Source organism: Glycine soja, chromosome 12 (assembly GCF_004193775.1).
Source record: "Glycine soja cultivar W05 chromosome 12, ASM419377v2, whole genome shotgun sequence".
Classification (NCBI taxonomy): Eukaryota; Viridiplantae; Streptophyta; class Magnoliopsida; order Fabales; family Fabaceae; genus Glycine; species Glycine soja.
In genome coordinates this window covers 128,126-148,403 of record NC_041013.1, presented here as the reverse complement: position 1 = coordinate 148,403, position 20,278 = coordinate 128,126, and the positions used below count along the sequence as shown (strand labels likewise).

The 20,278-nt window shown below is 31.4% G+C and overlaps 2 protein-coding genes and 1 pseudogene across 3 annotated transcripts; all 3 read right to left on the bottom strand.

Annotated features, from left to right (window-relative positions):
- Window positions 1–3,083: 3,083 nt before the first annotated feature.
- Window positions 3,084–5,622, bottom strand: LOC114379127 (patellin-3-like). Its single transcript, XM_028337717.1, has 3 exons — window positions 4,040–5,622; window positions 3,821–3,962; window positions 3,084–3,729 (listed from the first exon to the last, which is right to left on the bottom strand). The coding sequence occupies exons 1-3, from the start codon at window positions 5,461–5,463 to the stop codon at window positions 3,475–3,477; spliced, it is 1,821 nt and encodes a 606-aa protein (XP_028193518.1). The 5' UTR covers window positions 5,464–5,622; the 3' UTR covers window positions 3,084–3,474.
- A 6,863-nt stretch (window positions 5,623–12,485) lies between these two features.
- Window positions 12,486–14,999, bottom strand: LOC114379999 (annotated as a pseudogene). Its single transcript, XR_003659638.1, has 3 exons — window positions 14,445–14,999; window positions 13,711–14,221; window positions 12,486–13,460 (listed from the first exon to the last, which is right to left on the bottom strand). The product of XR_003659638.1 is annotated as a protein NRT1/ PTR FAMILY 5.10-like (transcript).
- A 3,468-nt stretch (window positions 15,000–18,467) lies between these two features.
- On the bottom strand, window positions 18,468–19,902 carry LOC114379171 (transmembrane protein 205-like). The gene is made up of 2 exons (XM_028337772.1): window positions 19,063–19,902; window positions 18,468–18,947 (listed from the first exon to the last, which is right to left on the bottom strand). The coding sequence occupies exons 1-2, from the start codon at window positions 19,885–19,887 to the stop codon at window positions 18,702–18,704; spliced, it is 1,071 nt and encodes a 356-aa protein (XP_028193573.1). The 5' UTR covers window positions 19,888–19,902; the 3' UTR covers window positions 18,468–18,701.
- Window positions 19,903–20,278: the final 376 nt, after the last annotated feature.

Below are 20,278 nucleotides of genomic sequence, written 5' to 3'. Positions count from 1 at the left end.
GTAAAATGTCGAACTTATTAAATTGAAAAGAAAGGAATCAGTTGGTTGAGCTTTCAATGTTTTGGTGGAATAAGTATCTAGGGTAGGTGACATTTTGTGCTTTCTTCTTTTGCTTCAATAATGGAATTGCTAATACTGTGCAACATGGTTGTAATCATTATGTTTGCAGTTGTTAATATAAGAAAAATATTAACTACGTTATTAAAGTATTAGTTAAAAAAATTAAAAAATAATTTTTTTATTGAGATGTGTAAATTGTATTATTTATAAAAAAATTTATGCTTTTATCTTATTTTCATAATAAATATTTTGTTTTAATTTTTTAATTAACAGTAATATCCTAAAGAGGCACCCTTAAAATAAAACCGTGTGTCATCACCCTTTCCTTGGAGTTTTTAATAATGGACTAAAGCAAACTTCCAGTTGTACATAAATCAAAACCCAATGCATTTCAAAACAAAACCTAGCTGGGAATCTCTCTTTATATTATAGTAAGAGATTTTCAAATCCTTATCATTGTCTAACAATGATATCTTTCGTCAATTGAATCCCTCCAACTGCTAAAATCTTCGCTGGTCCAATGTTTTATTGTTTTGCAGATGTCGGGGACACTTTATTCTTATTTTCAAAAATTAAAATACAAAAAAAAAAAATTATTTGAATACTTTAATATTTTAAAGCTTATGCTTTCTTAATTTTTTATTGAAGGAAAAAAAAATTGAGAACATGTTTTTAATTATTTTTGCTCTCCTTAATTTTAATTTTATGAATTCTCTGTTTTTATTGTCATTGCCAATTTTCCATTGAAGTATTTTTTAAGTTTTTAAACTTATTTTCAAAACAAAATTTATCAAGTAAAATTGTTAATAATTTCTTCTGTAATCTAAGTCTATAGTCAAGGAGCTCCAAATTTCTTAGCTCCATCATTTATTTGGATTGCATTCTTTTACACTTTTTTGTGAAGTAAAAAAATTTTATACATTTCAATATTTTTAGATTCATTAAATTATTCTCTTGGAAATGATTAAATCAACCTTTGGCATCGCTATTTCATCCTTTCAATTCATATAGATGAATTTGGTGATAATTTTACATTTGTGACGAAATAATTTAAAAAGTAAAAGACTAATGCAATAATATTTTAATAAATGAACAATTAATTTAGTGATAATTTTTAAATATAAAAGCTTGATAGCCTATCCAATTAAAATATATTTATTTATTTTTTATTTCTCCTAAAGGTCGTCGATGAGAGAAGGGTGGAATGCGTAATATTATAGATTTTAGTTAGTGAAAGAATTGTTAAACTAGAAGGCTAATGCCAGAAGTTTTAATATGATTAAACCTCCCACCAAAGATTAATCCTATAGTCTATCCTTTAGGTCAAATTTTATGAAAATTCCTCAGAATTTCACTAGACAGCCAAAGATTCAAACTATGATGTCACAATTAAAAAATGTTAGAAGGCTAATTCTATTTATTTGTTTTAATTTAACATTTTATTTTAATTTCTTTTTAAAAAATAATGATAGAAATTATATCTTAATTTTTTTTATTTATTTTACTACTAATATATTTTAAGTTTCTGATAAAATCCACTATAAATAATGTTGTGATAATTGTTAGTAGAAAACTTTCCTTTTAATTCTACTGGTTTAAGGGTCAAATTTCAGGGAGGCCCATTTCATGAAACGGTCACTGTGAACAATGAATATCACAACGGAACTCTGGTTTAGTTGGAAACCTTTTTTTAAAGAAGAAAAAAAAGGAGAGTTTGAATCCAATGTTGCTCGTAATAGTTTTGGCTAAATTACAATTTTGATTTATTTCATTCTTGATCTACAATTTTTTTTTCTCTAGATTTTAGTGTCTGCATTTTAAAAAATACATAATTTTAGTTAAATTTCAATTTTATATATGTTTTTTCTTTTATTTTAGTCCAATTAAATTTTAGACCTAACTTATTCATTTTAAAGAACTTGCTTATTTCTTGTTTTAGTTTTGTTTCCACATGGCTACGAGCGAATAGCGTCCAACCCTTCCTTAATGGCTATTGGATGTTTTAATTGATTTATCTTTGTATTCTATTGAATTTTCTTCTTGATTATTTTTTTTTATAAACTTTTTTATGCAAAACGTTTAATCATCATTTTTCATAATATAAAAGTTTAGGAAATAACTAAAAGGTGAACTTAATCATTAGAACCATTGGAAAATAACTTAGACTTCAAATATGAAAGTATGTTTTATCCCTTTAAAAAATCAATGAATTAACAAAGAACATAAGAGTTTAATTGATTATAACAATCACATAAGTAACGTGAATTCAGTTACATACATTTCTGCATTGTGAAAGAGAACAAAGATTAACTTAAGTTAGTTCACCTTCAAAGAAATATAATAAAATCACTTAATAAGATAGTTCACTTTCAAAGAAATATAATAAAATCACTTAATAAGATAGTTAACTCTGATAGCAAATAACTATGTGGATTATATTAGGGAGTTTTCTCATTTCAAACTTAAGTCGAAGTAGATGATAAGTCCTACTAATCTTGAGAACAAACAATATAAATCGTCACTAAATTTAATGTTAGTAACTACATTAATTATTATTTTTAATTGTGATGAATTAATTTAAGGAGATATTTGGTAGGCGGAAAAAAATTTCGTGCCTGAAAATCATAATTCATTAAATTCCTATAAATCATGATTTATAAGTATAATCGATTTGATTGGTTGTAAATATCTTTTAAGAATATTTATATAAATTTTCAGAGAATCAAAGATTTGAAAGTTTTACCTGTTAGAATAACAAGAGTAACGTAATATTTTTTTAATGAAATACAAAAAAAATCAAAATTCTCAGGTTTAAATTTCCAGAAAATTAAAAATTTGTACCCTAACAAACGTCCCCAAAAAGAATATGACGGTAGTGAAAACTTAATGTCAATTCATCCCCTCTCTATGTAGATCAATGTAGCCTTCTAAACTAAATAATAATATGGAAGAATTAAGCAGGCAAAACTGGCAAGCAAAGCAGTAAATAGATTTTCAAGTATAACCCTTTAAGGAAAAAAAAATAACAGAAACAATGAAGCAAATTTGAATTATATACGGGAATAAGGAATACATGATCGCATTTAAACAAACTTTACAGGCATAAAAGTATATCACCATGCAAACAGACATTAATTGTTTCATGTACAAATGAAGCCCGTCCAGATAATGATCCCTCCTTCGCCCAGTCAAAGCAGCAAAGGTTTTATCCAATTCCAAAAACCAAATAAAGAAGACAGGAAATTACTGTAAGCTTTTAATGAAATAGCCCAAACCCAGACTTGAAACAAAATAATAAAGCAAATGAAGAAAAGAAGAACCCCGTATGAAAGAATTAAGTCCCTCGCCCCACCCACGAATGTTGTTGTGGTTGTAATGATGAATATAACAGTAACAGTAACATCCTTATTCAAGTTACTCTGCAATGGGTTTGGTCTTGGACCTGTAGAGGAGTTTCTTCTTCTTGGATGTTTGGTTGTCTATGGTGAGTACAATCTTGCCAGGTTCACCAATTTTGAAACCGTTGGTAAGAACGGTCTCATCGGCGGGAGCAATTTTCCTGCTCTTGTGTACTATGACAGTGTATCCATCCTCAGCGCTGGGCACAAATTCAGCTCCATAGCTGACATCCCAACCCACCACTCGGATTTCCCAAACAAGATGGCTTTTCTGCAACAACAAAAGAAGAAAAGATTGATCGGTACAAAACAATTATGTCATGAATGTACGGACGTGTAGGGGAGACCAGAGGATGACAGACCTCAGAAACAGGGAACTCAACAGAATGTTTGGTAGCGGGTTTAATAGTAAACTCCGTAACAGGGTAAGCAGAGGTGAATTCCTGTTCAGCCTCTCTGCTAAGACCACCGTATTGAACCGGGACCAGCTCCGGAGCTATATATCTGTAAGGTGGGATGAGAATGTTAGTGGAGAAAGGGTATAGATGAGAGAGAGAGAGAGAGAGAGAGAGAGACTAGACCTGAAAAGGGTATCAGCAGATTTGGAAGGGCCAGCAAAAACAAATTTACTCTTGGTCCTCTGTGTGAAGAAGGGACTGATCATCCTAGAAAAGGCAAGGTACCACCAGGGGACATTGATGAATATCTGCTTGGCAACGAACTCAGGGTAGTTGTCCTGAAGCAGTTGAAGGGCCTGATTGGTGGCCTGCCTCAGTTCCCTCTTGCCCAGTCCGGGAGAGTTCTTAAGGTCGTTCACCTGAACTATTGTCGATATCCCATTCGGAGAGAAGTCAAGGCTTCTAACGCTCTTCTCCAACGACTGAATCCTCCACCTTATGAACTTGTTCCTCTTTTCCTCGTCCAAAAACGTCTTGCTGTACAACTCCTTGTCCTCAAACTCCCCAAAGACGTTGTAGTACACCGGGTGCCCTTCTTTGTCGTATCCATCCTTGAACACCACCTTCTCCCAATCACTTCCAAGATCTTCCTCCACTAGACCCTCTATTCCAAATTCCTTTCTCCATCGCACCGTGTTTCTTATCATGTTCAAGGCCTCCTTCACCTTGAAATCCCTTGCCCTAAGAAACTTTAGCAGAATCACATCGCTCCTCTCGTCCCCCAGCAGGGGAATTCCCCATATCTCAACTTCCTCTGGAACAACCTCCCGACCTTTTTCTTCTTCTTTCACTTCACTTTCCTTCTTCTCTTCCCTCACTTCTACTTCCACTTCTTTCTTTTCTTCTGTCACTTCTGTTTCCTTCTTCTCTTCGATCACTTCCACTTCTTTCTTTCCTTCGGTCACTTCCACTTCCTTCTTCTCTTCCGTCACTTCAACTTCCTTCTTCTCTTCTACTATCACTTCCGCTTCCTTCTTCTCTTCCGTCACTTCAACTTCCTTCTTCTCTTCCGTCACTTCCCCTTCCTTCTTCTCTTCTTTCACTTCTGCTTCCTTCTTCTCTTCTGTTACTTCAATTTCCTTCTTCTCTTCCGTCACTTCCACTTCCTTCTTCTCTTCTATGACTTCAGCTTCCTTCTTCTCTTCTGTTACTTCAATTTCCTTCTTCTCTTCCGTCACTTCCACTTCCTTCTTCTCTTCTATGACTTCAGCTTCCTTCTTCCCTTCTGTCACTTCAACTTCCTCCTTCTTCTCTGCTGCTGGTTTCTTCTTCTCCGGTTCTGGCTTGGGAGCAGTTAGCTCATGGTTGTTGAGCGCTTCTTGAACAAGCTTCTTGAGCTCATCAAGGGCTTTCTTCTGCGCCTCGGGGAGGTCGCCAACCACGTTGGTCTCCTCCTTGAACGAAACCGACTGGGAAATCTTGTCTTCTACACCACTCTGGGCCTTCTCTGCTTCGATGTTTTCAGCTTCGGCTTCAGATGGTGGGTTCTCCGCAGGAACACCGACCACTTCTTCAGCGGAGGCTGGTTTTTGGGGTTCCTCGGCCATGGATGATTGGATAGAAATAAAAATAGAAGAAAAGACAGAATGAGTTTGATTGAGGGTTGAGTTGAAGTTGAAAGGGAAGACAAGAGTTGCTTCAAAAAGAGACCAGACTCATGGGCAATGCTAGAAACCAGTCTGTCATGCCAGCAGATACACCACTTTGTGGGTCCCCCTTAATCATTTCTTTTTTCTTTCCCTTTCCACATTTTTAAACCAACCCACAACATTTACATTTTTTCTTTTACCAAATTCACTTCATAAATCATACTATATGTCATCCATTCATTATAAACTTCCATTAAACCAATCCCTGTTTTTGCATTTTCTTTTTCATTCTTCGATAATTACCTCTAGTTGTAAGCAAACAACCTATGCTCACCAAAGAATAATTTTATTTTAGTGGGGATCAAAATCAACTTTATTTTCAAAATAATAATATTCATAATATCAACGTCAACACAAACGTTCCATTGTCTCCTTTCCCAAGTAACATTGCTTCAAACGTTATCGATATTCAATGCCGTGTTATCATTAACATGATTTAAAAAAATATCACGGCCACCACCAACACCAATCAAACTTCAAATTGTGGAAAGGTACAAATGTTCTCCTCTCCTCTGTCTGCATTTTAAAAAACCACCATTCCCATGCTTCACCGAACATAATTTCCTTCTTCTTCAAACTACTTTTAATTTTCACCTGAATAAATAAAATTTCAATGCTCTAAAAGGTGCTTCTCTTCCTTCAAACACAGTATCTTTGCGCATTTGAAATTTTGTCAAAACCAAATAATTCAAATTGAAAATAATTAAATATAACAACTTCTTCAAATCTATTTTAGGTTCTGAGCTCGCCTGAACCTGACCACAGTTTTGTTCTTCTAGAAAAAGGTCTTATTACAAATAGTGAGAATAGTTGCTACAAGGACTTGTTTGGATGAAAATTCTTAAAACAGTTAAAAATAGAAAAAACGAAAAACGTGTTTGGATTATTATGATAATCTGTAAAGCCTGTGCCTTTGGTTCAGTCCCGGCTGACCATAATATCGACGGGTTTGTCTGACCATTTGAACTTGGAAGCCTATATATGTGATTGAAGTTCAAGGTGAATCAATTAAGCCACTGCCCCCTAATGGTCAAAGAAACAGTCACTGTTCAATTTCAAAGTTCAGAAGCCATGCCAATGATGCCATGGTAAAACAAAAGTTGCAGAAAACGAAAGTGAGAAGGAAAGACCAACCAAAAGCAATTAGAATCTACTTTACTTGTTTAAGAAAACATATATTAAGTATGTAAAAAAAAATTCACTAAAGATATCTCATCATTAGTTCTTTTCGAGATAATGAGATTATTTAAGTGAATTTTATTTTTTTCTAAGATTTTTTCTATTAACACATGATCAGAAATTAAATTATGACTATAGCTTAAAGAATTTATCTATTTTAAAAAAGCACTTTTTAAAATAAGTTAAGCAAAAGAAAATATGTTTATTTTCTTATTTTATCTATGGAAAATTTTGTTTTAGAACACATATACTGATAACCGATTCAAATAACTAAAAGAGAAAAAAATTATTTCATTAATCCAACATACTTTTTCTTCTAATGCTACTGAGTACTGACACTACACATTTAGTTGAAAAAAATTATATCACATTTAAAGTATTTAAATGTTTGAGGTATATAATAATAAGTTTAGGCACTTCATTTCATTAAGTTATGGTAAATAAAAATAAGTTCCAGACAAGCCTTTTGTGGGAAAATGTTCTGTCCACAAGCACAATCACCGTGCACCGTGGTATCTACTTTCGGAGAGAGATAATACAAATGTCTAAGGTGTGATAATAATATTGTATAGAGACGAGAAAACAAAACAAAAGTCTAAGGTTTGAGTAACGATGATATCCATTTTTAAGCTAAAGCTATACACTTGAGCACTAAGATCTATAAATAAATGCCACAAACCAAGTTGAGACGTGTTAGTAAGATACTCTTTTTCACATATTTTATTTTATAATAAATAATAAATAGTATGTTATTGTTATTCATTTTAATAGCTTGTTAATTAAAAGGAAAAATTGTAATGCTACGTCTATATTTCAAAAAATTAACTTACGGGAGCAAGTTGTGATTAAAACCATAAAGCAGAATAGCAGATTAGAATCATTGACTTTATGAGCAATAGACTGTTAAAGATGGTGGGAACGAAGCTCAAGCATTCTCATTTCTCAGGCTATCTTTTCACTCCGCTTTTTAATAATTTAATATATATTATATTTTAATTTCTTCTAATACAAACAAGTCTTTTAAAGTCAAATTTCCCCTTTTCTGACTAAACATTATCAGTGTTTACTTTAAATTTCAAAGGATAAAATACAGATTACATAGGTTTTAAAAGTTGATCGTATGAATATATCTACTCTTCCTATATTTCAAAATTTGCTATCTTAGTTATTAGAATTAATTTTAATAATTAATCGTTAAATTTTAAACATTAATTAAACTAAATAATTAACTAATATTTTCTTAAAAATTATTTGAGAAAAAATTAGAATCATAATCTTTAGAGTCAATGACACATTTTTTTACTATTCAACAATTAAAATTAACATTTAAAATTTAACCATTATCGGTTAAAATAAGCTTTAGAGATTAAGATAATAAATTTTAAAATATAAGAAGACCTGAATTAAAAAATAAGATGGAGGGTTTAGTGAAATAGATAAAATAAAAAGATAGATTTTACAATTAAATCCTATTAAAATCTATAAATTGATAATATGGTATTTCATATTATTTGACATATCTATGTTAAAATAAACTAAAATATTGCATATTTTAATCTATTAGAAGAAAATTATGAAATTTTAAAATAAAAGCAAATTATATATTTAAAGCTTCTTTCAAAAATGTAATTTACTTTTGATTTATTTTTTCAAATTTGATACTTATAAGTATTTTATTAAATATATTATAAACTCATCAGTTAATAAATATTAAGCACCACAAAAATTCTCATAACCTTTTTCACTTTTTCTGAAAATTATTTATCTTTCTAACATTTGGCGTCGTAAAGTTTTCTAATAAACAAAGATTATAGTTTTTTTAAGAAAAAATTTGTAATAATATTACTTTTCAAGGAGCCATAAATATTTATTTTTTTAAATAGCAGTTAGAATTGAATCAACTATCTTAGACATGATTCTATTTCTGCCTAAGTGTAACACAACATTACCAAAAAAACAAGTCTGATTGATGAAAAAGAAGATATGATTTTATTCTACTATATAGTATGATTTAATGACTTCGCGTATATCCAAATAATTTAATGAACTATATGCTTTTATTTATCGATCAACTATCGTTCTGTAAGAAAAAAAAAATCAATCATCTGTCGTGTACGTAAACAAATACTACGTATAGTCAATTTCTTTTAAAAAAATTGTCTACTCCCCAATTTCATTATTGAAAAGCCTGAAGTTCAATTTGATTCTTCATATTTGTGATTCCGTTCACAGACTTTATATTAGTGTAATAATTAAAACAACTATGTATATCCTTTATAAAAAAAAGTATATGGAGAATTGTTAAAAAAATAACGATTATTTATTTTATTATTAAAAATACATATTATCATTTGATTAAAAAAACTCTCGCGAATGATATGAAAAATGTGTTCTAAATTTTAACGTATTATTAATATTCTTATCCATTCATTAGCAAGACAAGATAAAATAAGAGGTCTTGATTTATGCTATTATACTAATTCAAATCTTATTTAAATTATCAAGTGATATAACTCAGTTAATTAAGTAAAATATGTCATTGTTATAAATTTTTTATTCTCACTTTGATTCTTACGTGTAAAAAAAATCATTTAAAGTTAATTTAGCATGTCAAAACTTTAAATTTTAAAATTAGTATCCTAAGATAAATTCAAGTTATGTTTTAGATCATCGACCTAACTTAATTTAATATTTTCTATATTTTTAAAATACGTACTTTTTGAATAGTGATTAACTGATAATAACTTTTCCAAACTTAATAAATAATATTTTACATAATATAATATTACTGTATATAAAAATTATTTACAAAAGTATATATTTATTTGTGCTTTATACTTTTCAATTCCATGATTTAGTTATTTATAATTTTAAAAATATTACGCTAATAAGTTGGTTTAACTAAATTTTATTTTATATATTATCTTTTTTAATGAATTGAGTTTAAATTAAAATAAAATAATCATGTTAAGTCATATGAGGATGAAAAGTTTGTCTCATAAATAATCGTACGAAATACACAAATTATGTTATTTTTTTATTTGTAAAAATTAAATACAAATATTGAAAAATTTATATCAACTCACACAATCTATTTAATCAAAAAATGAGGTTGGTACTACTCATAAAACAACTATATTGTTAAAGTAAGAATGAATAAATTAAAATAATACATATAATCTAAATCAAGAAGAAAAAAATTTCGCTGTGATTTTTTATGCTATTTTATTAATTAAAATTGAAATTCACTGCTTTTATATAAATTATAATTATAATATAAGATTTGTAGAGTAAGATTTTTTCCCTACTCTCTTATTTGAATACTGATTATATATATAGAGATATGCATTATGACTTTTACTCATAATCATCAAGAATAATAAGATATACTTTTCTTATTTCTAAGTAATTTTAATTTAATTTTAAATATAAATATTTAAATAATAAAAATATCATAAAATTAATTTTTTTCCTAAGAATATAATTGAATTATATATTTTTTAAGTAGTCCATATCATATTTTATTTAACATATATTTAAGTAGTAAATAAGAGATGTTTCTTAATCTACTTTTATATTATAAATTTAAATGTAGAATCTGGAAAGTGTCATTCTCATTCTTCCCACTATCATAACTATTTTTTTTTTTATATTATCTTTCTTTTATCATTTAGATTTAGAAGTGTATTTCACATATTATTCCTGCATTTATATAAAAAAAAAAACTATTTCAATTATCTCAAATTACCCTTTTTTTCTCTACTTGTACAATTAATATTCTTAAATGTTTATTCTTTTCATGTAGATCGATGTAATATGTGAGATAATGATATTTTTAGTTGTTGAATTTTTTTTTTTCAAGTTTTCAATTTTAGTCTTAAAACTAAATTTTAACTGATATTAGTATCCGAACTTTTATCCATTAATGATTTTAGTTTTTATCATCAAATATTATTGTTAATGAATAACGTGACATTAATTAATTAATTAATTTATTATATTTCGTGACAATTACCTTTCTAATGATTCAAAATTATCGAAAAAATAATAGAGTGTGGATAGATTATTTTAAAATATTTATTTATAAAAGTAATCCAAAATGATTCATCAAGATGAAAAGAATATATTTTATGTAGTATGGACACGTATCCCTAACCTCAATATGTTCTTCTGGAACAGCCTGTCATTGGATTATAATCTTGACATTATCATGATGCAACCCTAACACAGCACAGCCCTTAGCAGGCAACAAACAAGAGAGACATGCATTATTATATTATTACAAGGGAAGAAAGATGTATTGTGCGTCTGTCTGTTAATTAAAAGAGTAACTATACATAAATGATTATTTATTTTAAATATCGGGTTGTTAATGACAAGTTGAATGTTTATAAAATATTTTGTAATTTAAAACTCTAAAACAAAACAAGGGGGCTTTATTTGTCTTTTTGCACATAGAGTTGACATGGACCTTTCTTGCTTCTTGAAGCACCCCAAACCTATTGGCTGTCTCGATGGATGGATATTTTCTTTCTCTTTGGGTAAAATTATTCGCTCTAAGACAAAACCCAAAACGTCTTAAAGACATTTTAGAAAGAAAGAGGTAGGTTACTTGCCTAAGACTAATTCCCTTAAGCTTTGCTTGCATCATATATTGGACTTGATAAGCGTCCAATTGTAATGGATAAGTCTCAAATTAATAATAGAATCACACATTTTCAACTTTCGCTATCCTTATAATTTCCAAGTTTCTTCTCAGCTTCATTCAGAAATATTTCTTCTACAGCCACTATTGCACTCAGTGTATGCGTATCCGACTTCTCTTTCAGTATGAATCACTTTCAATTTGTTTTAATTTTAAAACAATATAACAATTTTAATCATACCTTTACTTAATCATCATCATAAACATAAAAGCTTTTTGTTAACACGCACGTTTATAAGATTTTTTTATAATCCAAATGACATTTACAGATGATTAGAAACGACTAAACGAAAGACTAATTATTTGTAATCTCATCAAACTTGTAAACTATTAGGGTTACGTCGGCCTTCAAAAAATAATATATTAAGTAAACAGTTCAAACTAAGACTTTTAAAACTTAATAAACTCATTCACATAATCACATCCCTAATTAAGCATAATAGTTTATTTGCAATATTTTTTCATTAAATAAAACACTTTTTAATTATTTTTCAAAAATTAAAAAATTTTAACCCTTAAATCTTATATTTTAATTTATTTTGTTTTCATAAAAATAATTTTTTTTAAAAAAATTAAATTTATAATTATTTGACATATTACATAAAGATACAAACACTTGTAGCTTACCAATATTAAGTTGGTGTAACCAAAACTTGACTTAAATTTTTTGAGGTCTAAATTTTGTATATGAAAAAAACATAAGAAAAAAAAATTCTACTAAAAGTTGTTAGTTAAGTATTTCATAAAAAATTAGTTGTTGATAAAATTGATAAATATTTTACATATATAATTTTATTTTCATTAAAATAATTTTTCTTTAGATATTTTTAAATTTATAATTATTTGACATATTACTTAAAGATCCAGATACTTGTACCTTACCAATATTACATTGGTCTAAGTAAAACTTAACCTAATCCTTTTGAGGTCTAAATTTTATATATAAAAAATATATAATTAGGAAAAAAAAAAACTCTATTAAAAGTTGTTAGCTAGGTGTTACTAAAAAATTAATTATTGATAAATATTTTACACCTATGGGAAAAAAGAACCCGTATCTTGAACAGAATGCAAATGAATTGACAATTCACCAGGTCCAGAGGTTTTTATATACAAATACTCGTACCTTATACAGAATATAATTTTTCATCCCATACAGTAAAGCTAAAATTGACAGAACCGGACAATTCACAATTCTCGTCTGATTCCTTGGTGATTGTAAATGTAGGATTTAGCAGAGCAAATGAACAAGGCCAATCCCATTACACTGAGTCCAGCAAGTAGCCAATAAAAGTAATCAACATGCGCCTTATTCAGATTATTGGCAAACCAACTGTCTTGTCCATCTTTGCCAGACAGTTTCTCTATCACAGAAATGAGAAAGCCACTTATAAAGCTCCCAACACCAAAGATGCTCAAGTAGAGAGCAAGACCCATGCTTCTTAGTTCATTTGGGACCTGGTCATAGAAAAATTCCTGCAGACCAACCATGGTAAAAACTTCAGAGACTCCGAACAAGAAATATTGGGGAATCAACCACCATATACTCATTGGAACAGTTGCATTAGGTTCATCAACAACACCAGACTCTTGAGCTGTTTTCAATCTTTTCATCTCAACAAGGGCTGCAAATACTATGGTAAATATGGATATAGATATTCCAGTCCCAATTCTTTGCAGCATTGTGATTCCCGAGGGTTTGCCAGTAATAGCTCTTGCCATTGGCACAAATAGGCGGTCATAGATGGGGCTGAAGAGAACAATGGCCACAGTGACAAGCGTTTGAAGAGAAGCGGCGGGTATGTCAAAGCCGGGAAATATTGTTCTCTCCATAGTAATCCCTTGCTTGGTAAAGAACGTAGGAACTTGAGCAAACACCACAGCATAAACCAGAGTTGTAGCCCAAATAGGAACCAGCCTTAGTACTGCTTTTGCTTCTTCCACCTCACTAAGGCTACAACTCTCGTCTTCTATAGAATCCTCTGGCACTAACAATGCTTTGTTGAGGAACCTGCCAATGTGGAGAACACTAATTAAATAGTTCATCAAAATAGTATTTTCAATGAGCTCGGTTAAATGTTGCTATTTATTACAATTTATTGCATAAGACTATAAAGGAAGTTGCATAAAGCATAAAAGCAAAACTCAAATTGGACTATAAGGGGGTATTCCATCATATTTGCTGCTTTAAGAATGCAAATAATTAGAATGACAGACTACCAAACAATTAAACAAGCAGAACTTAGCATTGTGATTCTTACTCAAATTGTTCTGCTTTGACAGCTGTGCTTGACAGGGTGGATCGGCGATTTCTTATAGCAGCAACAAATACACGGCCAATTCTGAGAAAGGGGCTTTTGCCACGCTGCTGAATGTTAAACCTGTAGGTCACTGTTCCAAGCATGAAAACAAGCAATGCAATAATCATGGCAACACAAGGAATTCCAAATCCAAGAACCCAACTTAGGTTATCTTGTATATAGTTCAAGATGGAAAGAGTTGCCATGCAACCTGCACACATAGTAAAATACCACCAATAAAGAAAGAGCTTCTATCTTTGTACTCCTTTGGATGTTTTTCATCGAATTGATCTGCTCCAAAAGCCTGAACACAGGGCTTATGCCCACCTTGCCCAATGGCGACCAAATAAAGAGAGATAAAGAACAAAACTATTTGCGACTGAGGAGAGCATGATTTGAATTCATTGCCAACTTGGCACTCAGAACCGGTGGGAGAGGGAAGCATAGCTGATAGTGTTAACAAGCCTAGTCCCTATAATTCACATTAAGCCATGGATTACCACGAAACAATGCAAGAACACATGATTCAGAATGAAAATTCGTTCTTTTTTGGAGTTTTCTTAAACAGTCTTTTTTCGGTTCATAAAAAAAAAAAGCGTCAGGAAAATAGAAACAGATTAAATTAAATTTTTATTTGAATGACAGAGATGACATATAGTGTGTAAAATGGACTTACTAATAGAAAGGATAATTACCAAAATATAGATGAAGGAAGCGAGTATTATAGTGCGGTAGCGGCCGAGAAGAGAATCAGCAAGGAAAGCCCCAAAGAGAGGAAGCAAGGAAGCAGTTCCTGACCAGATATTAACATTCTCGGCGGCGGTGGCAGTAGTCTGATGGAGTGGGCCCGTGAGGTAGGTTATGAGGTTCCCCTGAATCCCATAATATGCAATCCTCTCCGCCACTTCCACACCTATGATAAACCCAGCGGATCTCCATGACCCAGATTTCGATCTCACCGAGGCTCCACCTCTGTAGTCAACAGCCTCCAGAACCGGAAGGGGACTTTCACCTTCAACCTCCTCCGTTTCCCAATTCTCCATCCTCCTATTCTTCTCACTCTTGCTACTAGCTTACCCTCATCGCATCTCTTCACCTGTTCAAAACGTGCTTGCTCTGTTAATTTCGGCAACCACGTTAAAGGGCAATTTCTTCTAAATTCTGATTAGTTGGACAGCATGACACACAAATTCCAAATAGGAGACAGCATATTTACATCGATACCCTATAATTTGACTGAAGTAGTACTCCTGAATCATGTGGCAACTATGTGTATGTTATGTGCCTGTTTGATATGTCAGAGAAATTAATTGAGTAAAAATTGATTTTTAACATATTTTTACATGTCTGATCTTAACTTAGAAAAAAATTTAAAACTAATTTTAAATTAAAATAATTTTGTAATTTTTGTGTTCAACCTAAAATTTTATATTGAATTTTATTTTTAATTTGATTTTATAATAAAAATATTTAAACATAAATTATATTACTTTAAAATTAATTTTTTTAACGTGAATCCAAACACACATATTATAATATTATATTATAGTATTTTATTCGATTGCTTTTCTAACTTATCAAAAAGAAAATAAAACATCCTACTCTAGAAGGAAACATAACTTAAACAAAAAGGAATTCACCTCTCAGTACACATGGTTGCAACTTGCAATTATATACTACTTTGTAGTCGTGTTTCAAAATTTGCTTAATGGTATGCACAACAGCACAAGTGAATAGCAAGAATGATGAATATATGGCAAACCTTTTTTTTAGCTTGAGTAAGATTGAAGGTATCCATGACGAAATTATTGAAAAGTGTCATAGAGTATATACTTCTTACACAGGTAGAATCCTTAAGGTACCGTTGAGTAGAACAGAATTATTTTTTTTTAACAAATAGAATTAAGATTAAAATTTTGAATTAAACTATAGTGTACAAATATGAGATTCATACTAAATTTTAAAACTTTTTTCTAATTTCTCTTCTCCTTTCACACAATTGAACACTCCCTAACCGTTCAATGCCCAAGTTCTTTTTTTTATGAGCAATGCCCAAGTTCTTCTCCTTCCACTTTATTGTTTTTTACTTTTTAATTAATACTAATATAGATAATAAGAACAGCTTATTTTTGGAAAAAAAAATTATCTAAAAAATCAAAGATAATATTAAAAAATTATAACAATTCGCACATCCTACTTAATCAATTAAGTAAAGATTCCTTAACATTTATTTTTAAATTGAATAATATTAAGTGCATGTTTGAGTATCCATTACAAATAAGTGTCCATAGCAAAATAAAGTTTGTAAAAGTATTCTTATCTTTCTTTTTTTTTCTTTATGTTTGAAGTAGATCATTAGATTTGATCTCAAAATTTATACACAACAAATTAAACTAAAAATCAAATACACTCTAAATTTCAAAAAACAATATCATTGGATTTAAATTTATAGTTGTATTAAAAAAAACACATTCAATTATCTTCTATCATTTATCACTAATGGATAACTTTCATATTGTAAAAATTTAAATTGTTTCTAGATATTTTTCAATAATATTAAAAATAAACAAAATTGTTAATATAAATTTTTTGACATAAAAAAAATCTGTCCCAAATTTATCCGGGTGTTTTTAAGAAAGACAAATTGTTATGTTGGATGAAGTTTTTATCTTTAAAAGTATGTTTGGTTAGAGAGGAAAGAAAAAACTTAAATTTAAATTGAATAGAAGGTGCAAAAAAACAAATCGTTTCCACTTCATCGTGCTCCGTATCTCCCTTTCCTTGGTTAGCTTTTTCGTTTGTTTAGCTTTATTAGAAAATTTTTACTTTTGCCGGAACCTTTATGATAGAGGGGTTTCAAAGTTTGTACATTTGATGTTTCTTTTTTTTCCCAAAGCCCAATAAAATAACTTGGTTCTTAGAGTCATCTGGTTTGTTTACCTCTAAATATATTAAGCAATGTCTGGTTCATAATCCTTCAAGCCTTGAATTGTGTTTCTCCAACACTTTTTTGAGCGTGAAGTCTTTCTCCAAGGTTAAGGTCAATGCTTGGACTCCGGTAATTTATGGTATTTAACAATTAACACTAAGGATCTATTATGGTCATGGAAACATACTTTCTGTGGGAGCTTTAGGATTGGCCTGCTACCATAGGACCCTTTCGTTCTACCCACTATCATAGAGGTTTTGGGGAAGACAATGACAAACAAGCTTTAGGGAACTCTACTAAAGATCCATTTGTAATTTTGAATAAATTTTAACTAATAATAGGAGATTCTGTTGCTAGCATAAAGTGTAAATTTCTGAGTTCGAGACAGTTATGCAATGCCTGTAGATTTGTTTTTTTTGGCAGTAAATTAGCTCGCCGCTGTGTTTAATGTAGCGGTTGCTTTTGTTCTTGTAGCAAACAAATACTGCAGATATGTTAGATGAGGCTGTAGCGTATGCCAAGTTTCTACAAAAGCAAATTGAGGTACTCTCATTTGCGTGACTAGATTTATGCTTGTGACTTCATTTTCTCTGGTGTTTTCTCACACAATATATTCACGATTTATCTTGCCCCTGGGCTTGCTGCGACCAATCTTTCACGAATTGAGAAACTTGAAACATTGCAGGAACTGACAGAACACCAACGGAGGTGTAAATGCGTGGTTCAAGAGTAAATTGCTGATTGTTCCATGCAGTGCTTGGCTTATGAATTATCAGAATTTTTTATGTTCTGATGAAGATCAACCATACACTCTGGATGCCAATTAAACTTAATATATTCGGATAACTTAAAAGATGCATATATTATACATGTTGGGGGTGGCACTGCCAAGTTCGAGACGAATCCATTACAAACAGAATTACCTTAGAGTGGTATAATTGTATTGTAGTGTTGGACAACTCTTAAGATACACAAATCTGCAAAGTTAATTGCCACTTGGACTTGTCTTTTACATAGATATACACATAACCATATGTGGAATTTTTTATCACCAGGTTCTGCCGATATTAGCTGATAGATTTTTGCATTAGTCTATTCATTTGTTATTTTATTTATAATATTAGCCATATTTTATTGGCATAAGTACTATATTTACATTAGACCAAACGCGGGTATATTAACATCATCCTAATTAATATACGAAACTTTCTAGTATAGAACCCCTTTCCGCAGCGTACTTCAACTAAGGTGTCTCAACACCTTCACATATACTTTCTCGGACTAAACAATGTAATTAGAAAAAACTGAAGATTTCTCCCTGTAATTAATTTTAAAGTTGTTTTTAAAACTAATTTTAACCGATTTTAAAATGAATTTTACTTCTTAAAATTAGTTTTAAAATTGATTTTCAACTAAATTATAATAACAGTCTTCCCCCCCCCCCCCCCCCCCCTCCCCCCGCCCCCCCCTCAAAAATTGAATTTGATTTGATTTTGAATAAATCAAAACTCCTACTCAGATCCATAAAAGTTGCCTGATTAAAATATCGGGTTGAATTTAAATACTAAGGTTGAAGTAAGCCCATTTCGTATGTATAGGGTATTAAGGTGGTCTGTCTGAAACAAACAAGTTTTACTGCCCAAAGGAAATTGGAATTTGTCTCCCACCCGATCTTCAGAGGGAAGCAGAATCACAATCACCCAAGATGAGTGTGTTTACTTTGGTAATTAGAGTTGGATCCGATATAATCTTCAATTTCTGATGCATGTTTAACATTGTGCTCGTGGCAGGACCGAGAATTTTAGTATCCATTTAACCATGATTAAAGCAAAGTAACAAGAGTTTTACACTTAACACAAATTAAATACAGGGAGTGGTAAACACTGTATTGTTCCCAAAGCTAAAAGATACAAAAATCTAGAGACTGAAGTATTTGCAAATATCAACAAACATGATAGAAACAGAAAAGAAACACAGAAAACAAGTGATTAGTAGAAAAGACAAAAGGACCGTAGTATTTGGTTTAGCAAATATGGGGAAGTCGTTGAGCCAAATAAACGAGATGCCAAGTAAGAGACATGAGATTGAGGATATTGAGGAATGAGGAGTAGGAATTGAGTTTCTTGAGCTTGTCATTGAGCTTGATAATCCTTGTTCTGACTGCATCCTGGTCTGCGGTCGTGGAAGCTGGCTCTTTAGTTCTGCTACTCACATCTTCTGATCTGCCTCTTCCTTCCTCTTTTTCTATCTTTATCCTCTCGAACATCAACTGAATAAACCACAATTTCTAATTTCTTCAAGATATGTATAATTAATAAAAGTAAAAGTAGGGAGAAATTGGGAGCTATAGCAAAATGAAAGACGAGACAGGTTGATATGGGTACCTTGGTGGCCCGAGGCTCCAAGTAAAGAGAATTGAAGAAAAGTGTGACAAGGGAGGCCAGAAGATTATATGCTTGCAATAAGTCAGACTTGTTGGAGAGCAAGGTGTTTCTATGGGCCAAGACATGGGCGAATAAAGCGACCCCGATGCTATAAGACATGGCCCTGAAATAAACAGGATATATTTTACTCTGCACCACTGCAAATTGTTGCCTTGCCATAGCCCTGGACTGCACATAGCTGGAGATGAACGTAACCCACACACACATCCCATAAGCCGTGGAAAACCCCAACATGTTAGCCACCCCCATCAAAGAATTAAGGCTCTGCCTCTCCAAAGATCCTGCTATTAGACGCTTGAATGCATCTTTGGCGTTTGACACGTTACAGGCAATATGGTTCTTGGCTGTTTCTACAGTGTTTTGGGCGTATTCGTGGACATGACGGGCTTTATCATACACTCTCTCTTTGGTTTTACCAGCAACTTGGCGTGCTGCCTCCTTGTTGGCGGCAATCTCGTCCTTCTTCTCATGGATGACCTCTTGAGACTTCTCCATTGCATCCACGATTTTGTGCTTGCATTTTCCATAGGCGTCGCAAATGGGATCTTTAGGATTAGCATGCGTAGGTTGTTCTGGTGATATTGAGATTTTGGTGTTCTGATGGCCACCTTGGTCGTATTCAACCACGACAACTCTGTGCCCTTCTTTGACGATGGTGCTCGCTGCTGCCAGTGAAGTTAACACCAGACTCAGACTCAGCCCTATGACATTCATCATCATTGCTTCTTTTGTTTGCTCGTTGCTGTTTTTAGGATTCAATTCCATTTTAACAAGTCTGGGACTCGGTCACGTCGCATGCTCTGTTAGTATTACACGCCGCCACGTGTCATGCACCTTCTCCACGTGTCCACCTATCATTCTTCGTGTCGCCGTCACCACTCTACTCTAGACTCTACCGGATTCATTTCATTACACCCTTTTTCTTTTTCTTACAATATTCATTATCAAACAACTTTTACTCTTGCTTTTTAACAATTTCAAAACAAACAAATTTACGCTCATGCTACCATAAAGCATTCAAAATTTTTATTATTTATTTTTCTGAATAAACCATTTTACTTTAGAAATATCATTTTTCCTTTATCTATAACTTTTGCATAGACTTATCCAAATTTTGTCTCTTAAGTGTAAGGTATCTCTATAGATTAAAGTTATG

What these genes read in the sequence shown, in the direction of transcription:
- LOC114379127 (XM_028337717.1), bottom strand. Translation starts at nt 5,463, where the DNA reads ATGGCCGAGGAACCCCAAAAACCAGCCTCCGCTGAAGAAGTGGTCGGT. An exon ending in TCTGCTGATACCCTTTTCAG is followed by an intron (nt 3,963 to 4,039) that starts GTCTAGTCTCTC and finishes CCCACCTTACAG; the next exon opens with ATATATAGCTCCGGAGCTGG. An exon ending in TTGAGTTCCCTGTTTCTGAG is followed by an intron (nt 3,730 to 3,820) that starts GTCTGTCATCCT and finishes TTGTTGTTGCAG; the next exon opens with AAAAGCCATCTTGTTTGGGA.
- LOC114379171 (XM_028337772.1), bottom strand. Translation starts at nt 19,887, where the DNA reads ATGGAATTGAATCCTAAAAACAGCAACGAGCAAACAAAAGAAGCAATG. An exon ending in TGGAGCCTCGGGCCACCAAG is followed by an intron (nt 18,948 to 19,062) that starts GTACCCATATCA and finishes TGGTTTATTCAG; the next exon opens with TTGATGTTCGAGAGGATAAA.